Source organism: Eriocheir sinensis, chromosome 3 (genome assembly GCF_024679095.1).
Source record: "Eriocheir sinensis breed Jianghai 21 chromosome 3, ASM2467909v1, whole genome shotgun sequence".
Classification (NCBI taxonomy): Eukaryota; Metazoa; Arthropoda; class Malacostraca; order Decapoda; family Varunidae; genus Eriocheir; species Eriocheir sinensis.
Window position 1 is genome coordinate 23,009,182 of NC_066511.1, and position 12,740 is coordinate 23,021,921.

Genomic DNA, 12,740 nt, shown 5'->3' on the forward strand with positions numbered 1-12,740 from the left:
AGAGAGAGAGAGAGAGAGAGAGAGAGAGAGAGAGAGAGATCCAAGCCTTCACCTTTGTTCACTTACATAATTACACACACACACACACACACACACACACACACACACACACACACACACACCTGTTCACCTACCTTACCTGGCTGACGGCATACCTGGCCCACGATGACTCACCTGCGAAAAAGGAAAATGACGTTTATTAGAGACAAGGCGGCCATTCCGGATACCACGGCAGGTGTATTACTATTCTTCTTCTTAATCTTCTTCTTCTTCTTCTTCTTCTTCTTCTTTTTCTTCTTAATAGTAGTAGTAGTATTGGTATTATTACTATTATTACCTCTTATAATTATTACTGTCACTTCTCATCATCACTAATAATAATAAGCCAAATCATTAACATCATCATCCTCATTATTTTTCTCCCCTGCTGCCTTTTCTTTTTTTCTTTCTTTACGGCAAGGGAGGCAGCTCAAGGGCAAAACAACAACAGCAACAACAACAACAACAACAAAGTCCGCTAGGCACTGCTCCAGCACACACACAAAAAAAAGGATGAGAGGACAGAGTAAAAGGAAGGGAAGGGAGACGAAGGCAGTTGGAGGAACGGAGAAGATAAGAGCTGTTGGAGGGGGGGGATTATGGGGGGGGGGGGGGCAGGTAGGAGGGTCAATTTCTGGAAGGGACTAAAGCAGCGAATTTGGCACCAGTGACCCACGTCTATAATAACGTACCTTTGAGGAGCTGCTGACGGTAGTACAACGTTCCGGCGTCTGACATTCCATAACTGTCATCTCTTTCTTCCTGAGAGATCAGGTTGCACTCCTCATTTCCTTTTCCTCTATCCTCCTCCTCATCATCATCAATATCTTCTTCCTCCTCCTCTTCCTGCCTCTCCTTAGTCATTTCATTTTCTATTATGGCTTCCTCATGGTCTCTGATTTCCCGCAGACCGTCCGCTATGGCTTTTATTTTCCTTATTTCACCGTCTTCCTCGTCACTTTTTACATTACTGTCTTGCATCTTTTCATTGGTTTCGTTTTTCTCAGTCACCCCTTTTTCTTGGTCCTTCGCAGTATCTTCCCTCTTCTCCTCGTTTTCTTTGCCATTCGTTACTCTTTCCGCCGCCACTTCCTCTTCCTCCTGGTCTTGTCTCCGCGCAGTGTCTCCGTCGCATTCCATTTTCCTTGCGATCTCTTCATTAGGAACGGCGCTGTTATCTCCCCTCGCTCCTTCTTCGCCTCTCTGCGTCGTCCTCGGTATCGGCATCACCTCGAGACCTTCTTCATTAGGTGACATCGGGGTCCCTTCCGTCATTTTTTTGTCGCTCTCCGTCGCCTCGGCTTCCTCATCATCATTTACAGTCCCGCGGCTTCTGTTCTCTTCCCTTAATAGTTGTTTCTTTGTCTTGTTCTCTCCTTCCTCTTGTGCTCCTTCTGTTTCTTGGTTTTCCTTGCTTTCCGTTTCTTGTCTTTCCATTTCCTCCTCTTTCGCCTCTTCTGTTTCTTTGGCTTCGGTGTCTTGGTGTCTTGTATTTTCTTCTTTTTCGCTTTCTTTCTCCTCTACCTTTCGTGTCTTTATCTCCCTTTCAACTTCATCTACACTCTTTCTTTTTTCCGACTCGCCTTCTATTTGCTTCTTTCTCCCATCGATCTCGTCTTCCATTCTTTGTCTGGCTTCATCTTCCGCGACGATAAATGTTCCACCTCGCGCTCGTTCATCTTTCTCCTTCAGCGGCCGTTCGTCTTCCTCTTCCCCCTCCACTGCATATGACTCCTCTGTGATATACATCTTCAGAGAGACTCGCCGCGGCCACGACTCACGCTGACTTTGATCCTGCCCACGTTGGGTTTCTTCGTTTTCGTCCGAATCTTCTATGAAACTCGTACGATGGAGGACCGTAGTGAAAATTTTCTCGTCCGGGGGTTTGGCGTCGTTTTCTCCCTTTTCTTCCTCCTTTTCATCTCCTCGTGTGCTTCTTGTGTCTGTGGGGATGGAAGAGATGTCACTGATGTGGTCTTCGGTTGTCACGTTGTCGTACATGGAATAGGTGGAGATAGTATCGTTATCTTTTTCTTTCCCTTCCTCTTGTATATTTTCCGCGTCCGTGGGGATCGAAGGGATGCCAGCGATGTAGTTTTCATTGTTTTCACCGTCGGATGTCGAATTGGCAAGCGTGGAGTCTTTCTCGAGTTGATGTTCAGTAGTGGACTCTTCCTGCGTGTTCCCATCGCCCGTGAGTGTCGCAATGATGCTAAGGATTTCGTTTTCGATATCTTCGGCGTCATATGTCGAGTCATCTGGTGTGGGATCTTCCTCGTTTTGAAGCTTTATCTCGCTCTCTCCTTCTTGTGCATTTGCTTCGCTTGCAGAAATCGAAGTGATGTCGTCGGGTTGGTTTTCGCCGTCGTTGAGGTCGGGTTTCGTGTCGTGAGCGTCTCCATCGGCAGCAGGTGGGTCACAAACCTCCGCTTTCTGTGTTTCCTCCGCTTTGATTACATTGTCGCCGCCACCATCGCCACCACCACTACCAGAGGCGATAATATTATTGTCTCCACTCCCACCAGCCCCTCCAGACCCCTCACCACTCTTCCCAGTGCCAACACAAGCAATAAGAGCTACACGTGTGGCTATATCAGGCCCCGAGGGAGTGGGGGAGAGAGCCGCGAGTGGGACGAGGGTCTGGAAGGTGGCGGTGAGGGAGTTGGGTCGAGCGGGCCGTCTGGAGCCACCCGATGGAGTCCCACTAGAGGAGCTTCTGACACTCTTTGTGCTTCTCCTCGTACTGCCGCTGCTGGACCTGAAGCTCTTGTTGTTGATGTGATTTCGGTTGAAGCTGGAGGAGTGTTCGAGCCGCCCAGCCGAACGCGATGATGCTCCTTGCCTGTGCTTGCCTCCAGACAGCGTGCCAGTGCCAGAGCCATGACTCCTGACACTCCCTTGAAGTTCGGCGCCCCTCCTCAACGACCTTCCGTCCCTGGCGCCGGTGTCATTGTCTCCTCTGCCTCGCCGTGACTTCTCGCCGCCTCTCGCCGTTATGGATGACTTGTCTTTGTGCCTCTTCGCCGACCTGCTCCTGGCTTTGTTGCTCTCCCTTATCGCCGCCATCGTCACCACTTGAATCGGCTTCCATCGCCTCCGCCCTCTCGGCTCCTCGCCACTACTTCCACTTCCACTGCTTCTCCCGCCTCCACCTCCTCCGCCGCCGCCGCCTCCTCCTCCATTGTGGTGGCGGTGCATTTGCGAAGGTCCCACTCCTCCTCCTCCTCCTCCTTTTCCTAATCCTCCTCCTCCTCCTTCGCGCACTTTCTTCCTCGTTCTCTCGTCTTTCTGCCTTGGTCTTATCACTTCGTCTTTCGTCTTTTGTTTCTCAATTATCAAACCCATTTCCCTTTCCTTCGACGCCTTTCCCTTTTCTTTTTTTTCGTTTTCTTTTTTCTTTTCTACCAAGTCATTTCATTTGTCTTTCTTTTCTTCATTGAGTGCGTTTCATGATTTATTCTGGAGAAAAAAATGAAAAGAATGAGATACTTGCCCCGTTTGTTCTTCCTTAATATGCTTAACTCGGGTAATTTGTTGCAGTGTGTGTGTGTGTGTGTGTGTGTGTGTGTGTGTGTGTGTGTGTGTGTTATATCGTAGTCCCCAACTGAAGAAAACAAAACGAAACCAAACCAAACCATTACGAAGTCACGAATGAAAACAATTATGACGATTGAATAAACAAATAAATATAACAAACAGGTTACGCATCATAGTATATTGTCCTACTCATTACCATCTCGTTCCAATACATTCATACATTCGATTCGTCATTCATACATCACGCACTCACTCACTCACTCACCCACTCATTCATTCGTCATTCATACATCACTCATTCACTCACTCACTCACTCACTCACTCATTCACTCACCCACTCATTCATTCCTTTCATCCTTCATTCATTATTCATTCATTCACTTCACTCACTCTCTATTGCTCTGGTTTTTCTGATTCGCCTTTGTAGTTTGTCCCAATCATCTCTCTCTCTCTCTCTCTCTCTCTCTCTCTCTCTCTCTCTCTCTCTCTCTCTCTCTCTCTCTCTCTCTCTCTCTCTCTCTCTCTCTCTCTCTCTCTCTCTCTCTCTCTCTCTCTCCCTCTCTCTCTTCTTCTTCTCTGTCTCTTTCTTTCATCCTTCGTTTCTCCTGCCTATTCACCTTATTATTACTCATTTCTCTCTTTTATAATTTCCTTCTTTCCTTCCTTCCTTCATTCTTTCTTTCCTTCATTCGTTTTTTTGTTATTCTTCCTTTTCCTTTTTATCAATTTTCACTTTTTATGTCCATTTCTTTCTCCTCGGTCTTCTTCTTTTCATCTCTTCGTCTTTTTTTCTTCTCCTTTCTCCTTTTCTCCCTTTTTTTTTTTTTTTTTTCTAATTTCCTTCTTTCCTTCCTTCCTTCCTTCATTCTTTCTTTCTTTCATTCGTTTTTTTCTTCCTTTTTCTTTTTTATCAATTTTCACTTTTTATGCCCATTTCTTTCTCCTCGGTCTTCTTCTTTTCATTTTTTCGTCTTTTTTTCTTCTCCTTTCCTGCGTCTCTCTTCCCTCACCTTCATCCACCCTTGTCTTTTTTCTTTCTTATTTCTTCGTTTCTCTCCTTTCTTACCTCCCCTCATTTTTCTTTTCTCGTTATTCTTCCCTTCTTCTTCCTCGTCTCTCTCTCCTTTTTCTCTCCTCTCTTTCTTTCTCTTCTCGTTGCCACTTTTCCATCTTTTTCATTCTCTCTCTCTATCTATCTATCTGTCTCTCTTCCCCCTCTCTTCCCTTTTCATTTGTCTAACTCCTTCCATCCCTCCTCCTCCCTATCTATCTATCTGCTTCTCTTCCCCTTCTCTTCCCTTTTCATTTGTCTAACTCCTTCCTTCCCTCCTCCTCCCTATCTATCTATCTGTCTCTCTTCCCCTTCTCTTCCCTTTTCATTTGTCTAACTCCTTCCTTCCCTCCTCCTCTCTATCTATCTATCTGTCTCTCTTCCCCTTCTCTTCCCTTTTCATTTGTCTAACTCCTTCCTTCCCTCCTCCTCCCTATCTATCTATCTGTCTCTCTTCCCCTTCTCTTCCCTTTTCATTTGTCTAACTCCGTCATTCTCTCCTCCTCATTCTTCTTGCCCTTTTCCCTTTCCCCTTTCTCCCTTCCTCCTTTCTTTTATTTCATCTCTCTTATTCCTTTCCTCCCTCCTGCCCTTCCCCCACTCCCTTTCCCTCCTGACTTCTATACGCACGCACTTGCACTCCCTTTTTTCAATTCCTCGGGCTTGCAAGAGTGTACAAGAAAAGTGAGTTAGGGTGAACAGTGAGCCGAAGGGTGACAGGGACTGAGGCACTACGCAGTTAGACGTTGGACTGAGTTAGGGTGGACTTAAAGGCGGAGAAGAGGTGACGGGAGAAGGGATGATGATGGGGGCTGGAGAAGAGGTGGCGGGGAGAAGGGATGATGATGGGGGATGGAGAAGGGTTGGGGAGGAGGGGAAAGGGAGACAAGGGAAGGTGAAGGAAGGTAAGAAGTTTAGGTAAAGGGAAAGAAAGAGGAAGGTGAAAGGAAGGGAAGGGAGTGTAGAAAGAGGAAAGAGGAGGAGGAGAGATAGGAAAGGAGAGACAGCAAAGGAAAGAGGAGGAAGGGAGGAATAGGGAACTTGAAGAAGGTAAGGGTATTGGGAAAGGGCAGAGGAGTGAAAGTGAGGAAAGAAATGATTAGGAATGACTCGTTGTGGCTTTCAGAAGGACGTAGGGTGATGTAGCATGACTCAAGGTTTACCAGTATGATTCAGGGTGACTCAGGATGAATTAGAGTGATTTAGGATGACTTACGTGACTCGATATGATTCAAGGTGCCTTAGAATGACCCAGAGTAACTTTAAGATAGACTTTGAGTGACAGGGTGACTCAGAATGATTTAGAGTGAGGTAAGACGGCTCAAGGTGGTTCAGGGTGACTTGGAGTATGACTTTAGGGTGATAGGGTGGCTCAGAGTGACTAAGAGGGTGACTTAAGGGTGAAAGGGTGACTCCAGGCGCTTAACTTATCGGGTGACGGGCTCTTGGTGTACTTAGTAACTTTAGGGTGATGAGAGAGGCCTATTTATGGGAGCTTTTAGTGCGATAAAGGGAGGCGGAGGAGAGGGGGAAGGTCAAGAAAGACGGAGGTGAAGGGAAGTCGAAGAGAAGGGGAAAAAAACAGAGATAGAAAAAATAAAGAAAGAATAATAGAAGAAATAAATCAAGCAATAATGGTAATAGATAAATAAATAAATAAAGTAAAGAACAAATTAGATAAAACGAAGCAGAGGATGAGAAGGAAAGTCGAAGATGAAAGAAGTTAAGTAAAAAAAAAAAATATGGGAAGGGAAAATGAATAAAAATGAAAGGAAGAGAGGAAGAAGAGAACCACGAGAGAGGCGTGGAAGGGGAATACAAGAGGAGGTAAAGGAGGAATTAATTGATAAGGAAGCGGGAGAGGAAGAAAAGAGGTGACGGTGAAGGAAGGAAGAGTGGAGGGAAGGGAAGGAGATAAAGGGGAAAGAAATCAGAAGGGGAAAGATGAAGAGGAAAAGAGATACGAAGGAAGAGAGAGAAAAATACGAGGAAGGAAAAAGAAGAAGAAAAGAAAAAAAAGATAGGAAGGAAGAGTGACAGAAAATGAAAGAGAGAAAGAAATCAGACGAAGGAGAAAGAGAAAGAGAAAAAAATGGATAGGAAGGAAATGTCAGAGAATGAAAAAAAGGAAAAATTAAAAGAGAATAGGGAAAAAAAAATGGAAAAGTGCCAGAAAATGAAAGAGAGAAAGAAATCAGACGAAGGAGAAAGAGAAAGAGAAAAAAATGAATAGGAAGGAAATGTCAGAAAATGAAAAAGAGAAGAAAATAAAAGAGAATAGGGGAAAAAAAGAAAAAAAATGGAAGTGTCAGAAAATGAAAGAGAGAAAGAAATCAGACGAAGGAGAAAGAGAAAGAAAAAAATGGAAAGGAAGGAAATGTCAGAAAACGAAAAAAGAGGAAAAATTAAAAGAGAATAGGAAAAAAGAAGATAGGAAGGGAGAGGGTCAGGGAATGAAGAGAGAAAGAAACAAAGAATAAAAGGGTCAGCTTCAAAATTCCCTCTCCCCTGGCGACATGGATGACCCGATGGACTTTATCATTTTGACCTTTGACCTAACGGAAAGATCACACCACCAAAGCTGACCTCTTCCACCTACATGTGTGTGTGTGTGTGTGTGTGTGTGTGTGTGTGTGTGTGTGTGTGTGTGTGTGTGTGTGTGTGTGTGTGTGTGTGTGTGTATGTAACCTTTGCCCCACCATGTACAAACTAACCTCTAATTTCTTTCTTCCTCCTCCTTCTCCTCCTCCTCCTCCTCCTCCTCCTCCTTTCCCATTCTTTCCTGCGTTATTGTTGAGGGAACGGGAGTTTCATCACATCTCTCTCTCTCTCTCTCTCTCTCTCTCTTCAAATAATTAATGGAGTAGTGTGGATAATTCTTAGAACTGCTGATGTTGATGATGATGATGAGCCTCCTCCTCCTCCTCCTCCTCCTCCTCCCCCACCTCCTATTTTTCTTCATCTTTTTCTCCTTCAGCCACCTCCTTCTCCAAATCCACCTCCTTTATCCTACTTCTTCTCTCTCTTTTCTTTGTTTTCGCCTCCTTTTCTTTACCTTTATCTATTTTATTTTCATTCGTTTCATCTTCGTCTTTTCCTTTTCTTCTTCTACCTCCTTCATATCATATTCATTTTCCTTTCAGCCTCCTCCTTTTCCTAATCCTTCTACTTTATTCTACTTCCTCTCTTTCTTTTTGTTGTTTGCCTGGTTTTCTTTATCTATATTTATGTTTTTTCCATGCGTTTCCTTCTTCGTCGTCTCCTTTTCTTCTTCCTCCTCCGTTACATATTGCTTTATTTTCCTTTCGCTGGGTAAGCAGAGCGTAATAGAAAAAAATATATGCTGGGTATGTTAAGAGCAACGGAGCCAGATTGTTGTACTCAGCCTCTTATATTTACCGACTTCCGCCCCTAAATCTGTCTCCTGGTCCCTAATAACAAGATTCAGTTATATTTATCGTTAAAATCACTAATTTCTTATGTTTCTTGGCAATAGTTAGGCGTCAAAAACCGGTAAATACTATGCTCTGAGGACGATAAACTGGCATCGGTGGTTAAGAGAAAGAGAAAGATGCGACGCTACCGTTCTCCAGGATGAGCTTGACAGACTATATGATTTAGAATGGATATCAAGATGTTAGAATCTGCAGGAGCTGCTGTAGTCAAGAGGGAGAAAAGAAGACCAAAGACGAGGTTCATGAGTGTGGTGAGGTGGAACATGTAGACGATTGGCGTGACAAAGGGACAGCAGAGGATAGGTAGGAAGTTATGAAAAAGATGATCTGGTGTGGTGACCTCTAACGGGAACAGCGCAAAGGAGATGAAGATGCTGGAAATAGTAAAGACGAATTGAAAAGAAGATAATACTGATGAAATTACGTGTAGACCTCTGACGGGAACAGCTCAAAGGAGATGAAGATGCTGGAGATAGTAAAGACGAATTGGAAAGAAGAAACTACTGAGGGAATTACCTGTAGACCTCTAACGGGAACAACAAAAGGGAGATGAAGATGTTAAAGGTAGAAAAGATAACCTGAAAACGAGAAAATAGTGAAGTAATTACCTTTCCCCCCAAAAAATACAATCAACAGGTATATGTTATTTCGCTCAGGTGCACGATTTCAGGGTGCGGGGAAGGGAAGGACAAACTGTAAAGAAATGTAACGAAAAAAAGGTTAAAAGTTAAAGGTCAGGCGAGGTAAAGGGACACACAGACCACTTCAATATGCATAAGGACACGTCGCCTCCGCTGAAAGAGTCTGGTGTGGACACGAGGCGAGAAACTCCATCCAACTCCCACCCGATATCGTTTTTACTTTCTTTTTCTTCTTTGGCGACAAGTTTTCCTGACTCTCGTTTTTCTTCTTTTTAAGTCGAATATTCCCTCAAGTTTTCCATTGTTTCTCTTTTTTTCTTTTTAAGGCGAATATTCCCTCGTTTATACTTCTCATCTTTTCATTGGCTACAAGTTTTCCTGACCTCGTTTTTCTTATATTCTTTCAAAGCCGAATTCTCCTCCTCTTCAGACGGTCTTTACTCCTGTTTATCCTCCCGGTGTTAGGTATGAAAGAGGTCAGAGAGGAAAATCAAGGAAGAGGAAAAGGTGAATCGCAAGTGGAAAATAAAGTTAGTGGGGCGGGAAAAATCGAGGTTGAAAGAAAAATAAAGGTCAGGACATTTTGGAATCCGTGTGAGTGGTGGTACGTGGGAGGGAAGACACGAAGAAAAATGTGGAAGGATAAAGATGTTAGGTGAAAACTACACGATGCCGTGGGAGGGAAGAAACGAAGAAAAATGTGGAAGGATGAAGATGTTAGGTGAAAACTATACGATGGCGTGGGAGGGAAAAAACGAAGAAAAATGTGGAAGGATGAAGATGTTAGGTTGAAACTACGATGCCACGGCGAACATCGAGGAAGAAAGTCTGGAAAAAAGAAAATTTAAGATGCGTGTAAATGGTGTTGTAAAAAAAAGTATGGTGGTATAAATGCAGAAATAAGTAGAGGAGTAAATAAATAAATAAATATATGGATGAAGACCTGTAAATAGAGATGAAGCGGTGAAAATAGAAGCAGAAAGGATGGAAAGGAGGAATTGAAGGATACGGGTAGGTGAAAATTTATTGAACAAAAGTGGAAAAACTGTCAAAACTAAGATAACATGAAATAGAAAGGTTAGCTGCATTGAATTTTGTCGTTGGTGAATAAGTCAAGCGTATAAATGAAGAAGAAGAAGAAGAAGAAGAAGAAGACGATGATGATGATGATGATGAAGAAGATAATGATGATGATAGCGAAGAAGAAGAAGAAGAAGAAGAAGAACAAGAAGAAAACAAGAAAAAATAAGAACAAAGAACAACAACAATAACAAGAACACGAACAAAAATAACAAGAAAAAGTAGAGAGACAAGCAAACACAGAACAGATGAAAACAAAAGTCCAAGAGATGTGTCTGGGGAGGAATTCAGGGGAACCAATCGCGGGAGTAGACGAGGCAGCAAACGGACAGGTAGACAGGTGAACCATACGGGGTGATTAAAAGAGAAAGTGAGAGCACAGGTGAGGCGAAGTGGATGAATTTAATTAAAGGTGTTGGAGCCTATCGGAGAAGGGGATGCGAGAATGAGTCTATTTGTAACTCTATATAAGCGACTCGATCTTCCACTCTGCGACTCGATCTCCCACTCAGACCACGCCCCTCGATCTCACGACGCTTGGGAGGAGGGTGGGGGGTGGAGCCAGACAGAAGAAGCAGCCTGATCTATTCTCTTTAAAAAGGGAAAGCTGCCTGCGGGGGTTATAACCTGACGAAAGGCTTCAAATATTCAGAGGCTTAACAAAACATCGATTTCAGTTGGGTGGTTTTTCTCTTTCTCTCTCTCTTTGTCTGTCAGTCTGTGTTTGTCTGTCTGTCTGTCCATCTATATGTGTCTATATCTGCTTGTGTGTGTCTGTGTGTTTGTGTGTATCTCTCTCTCTCTCTCTCTCTCTCTCTCTCTCTCTCTCTCTCTCTCTCTCTCTCTCTCGGTGTGTGTGTGTGTGTGTGTGTGTGTGTGTGTGTGTGTGTGTGTGTGTGTGTGTGTGTGTGTGTGTGTGTGTGTGTGTGTGTGTTTTGGAGTATGACTAAAATACTGTAACAGATCGAGCCCAGTAGGAGCACTCACCACAGGCTCAAGGACTAATGCTACGGAGATGAGCACCGAGGCCACGCGCAGCTACAGCGTTTACTCCCTCAATAATCATGATAATAGTAACGAACTGCTTAAGATTGTAATCGTGTGTGTGAAGACTTACTCCGGCCCTCCTTCCTTTGTCTCACGATGATGCACATATATACCTTACTAGAGTCACGTATTAATTTGCTAGTCTAGTTTTATCAATAGTGTCTAAGGTCGGTATTATAAGACACACTCGCTTCTCATATCAACAATTTCTAAAGGTCAAAGAGGGGACCAGTCGGGTTCTAATGAGTGTTTCTTCAGATTCACGGTACAGAAGAAGGGTCAGACTACCACCAGGGTCATAAAACTACTCCTGGAAATGTCCCAAACTCCTATGAAAGCCTTGTCAAATATGTGTTCTTGGACGACGATATGTTTAGTAATACTGCCCTAAGTTAGTGTCTAGCGGAAATATCAAACGATTCTGTACTAAGGTCAATATATGTATCCATCATCGAAAGGCAAGGGCAAGAGGCGTGGACCGATTCTACACAAGGCCGAGAAATACCATGAAAAAATATTCGATAAATGTCTAGTTTTACCTTGTTATGTTACGTAGCGCCGATAGTGTCTAGCAGCGGTATCAAACGTTTCAGCACTAAGGTCAATTTATCGTCACCTTCGTAAGCAAAGCGCCTAAGTCATTATTTGCTACTTTACAGGAAATTGGAAAAGAACTGTCACCATTTCATTTGGCTCAATATTTAGGCAGGAACGAAAAGGCCAATTCTGGAACACTCAAACCCTGAATGACGAAGGCAACTATACAAAAACGGGCGTCACGTGTTAAAAAATTGATGTAGACAAAAACCTGGAAATCGCTGAAAAATGACTTAGGCGATTATTTTATGAGGGTGACGATAAGCATCCATCATCGTCAGGCAAAGGCAAAAGGCTCGAGGGGACTCTACACAAAGGCCAAAAGATACCAGAAAAAGTGCTCGATAAATAATTAATCTTGAAGCACTCCAAGCCTGAACACATCCGGTTAGCTTTTTTTTTTTTATTCTTCTTAATGGATGAACTATATGTATTGTAGCCCATCTCTCTCTCTCTCTCTCTCTCTCTCTCTCTCTCTCTCTTCCTCTTGCTTGTCCTTACTTTCCACGACTTACGACTGTGTCAAGAGGAGCGCATCGGGTCTGCGGTCAAATCGAAAACTTTAGGAACTTACTCTTGGCATTCTTGGGGTTCTTTTGGGCTCCCGGTTTACTTCCTTCCAGCGGCATTTAGCTATTTTTGTTATCTTTAGGCCTTTTTACTCCTTTGGTATTCTTTATTCCCTTTGATGTTCTTTACTCCCTTTGATCGGCATTTAGCTATTTTTGGTTTTCTGTTAAGCCCCCGAGGCACCTTACTCCCTTTGAGCAGCATTTTTTTTTACAGCTAAAGAAACAGCTCAAGGGAAGAAAAAAAAGGTGTAAAAACAAAAAAAGCCCACTAATCGCTGTTCCTACAGAGACAAAAGTTATGAGCGGCAAAACATTCAGTACACTCCAAGATGCTATCACGCTCGGCACTCTTGTATGTAGGGATAGAGGTACTAAAGTCGATATTCTAGGACGCTTCCGCCTCTCACATTAAATATTTTCAAAGGCCGAAAAGGAGATCAACTGGGTTCTCATGAGTGTTGTTTGTAGGTTCACGACACAGAAGAAGGATCAAACTACCAGAAGCATCATCAATCAACCCATGAAAATGCCCCAAACTCCTTCGAAATCCTTGTTAAATATGTGTGTGCTTGGGCTGCGAAATATTGAAGAATACGATAGAAGGATCAAACTACCAGAAGGGTCATCAATCTACCCATGAAAATGCTCCAAACTCCTGCGAAAGCCTTGTTAAATATGTGTGTCCTTGGGTTGCGAAATATTAAAGAATACGATAGAAGG

The 12,740-nt window shown here is 43.5% G+C and overlaps 1 protein-coding gene across 3 annotated transcripts in view; it reads right to left on the reverse strand.

Moving 5' to 3' along the window:
* Window positions 1-656: 656 nt before the first annotated feature.
* Window positions 657-12,740, reverse strand: part of LOC127006897 (eukaryotic translation initiation factor 5B-like) — a 23,646-nt gene continuing 11,562 nt past the window's right edge. For all 3 annotated transcript variants that reach the window (XM_050877247.1, XM_050877250.1, XM_050877254.1), the window contains exon 2: window positions 657-3,498. In XM_050877247.1, coding sequence (XP_050733204.1) covers window positions 718-3,384 — 2,667 coding nt within the window. In that variant the 5' untranslated portion in view covers window positions 3,385-3,498 and the 3' untranslated portion in view covers window positions 657-717. The remainder of the gene's footprint in view (window positions 3,499-12,740) is intronic.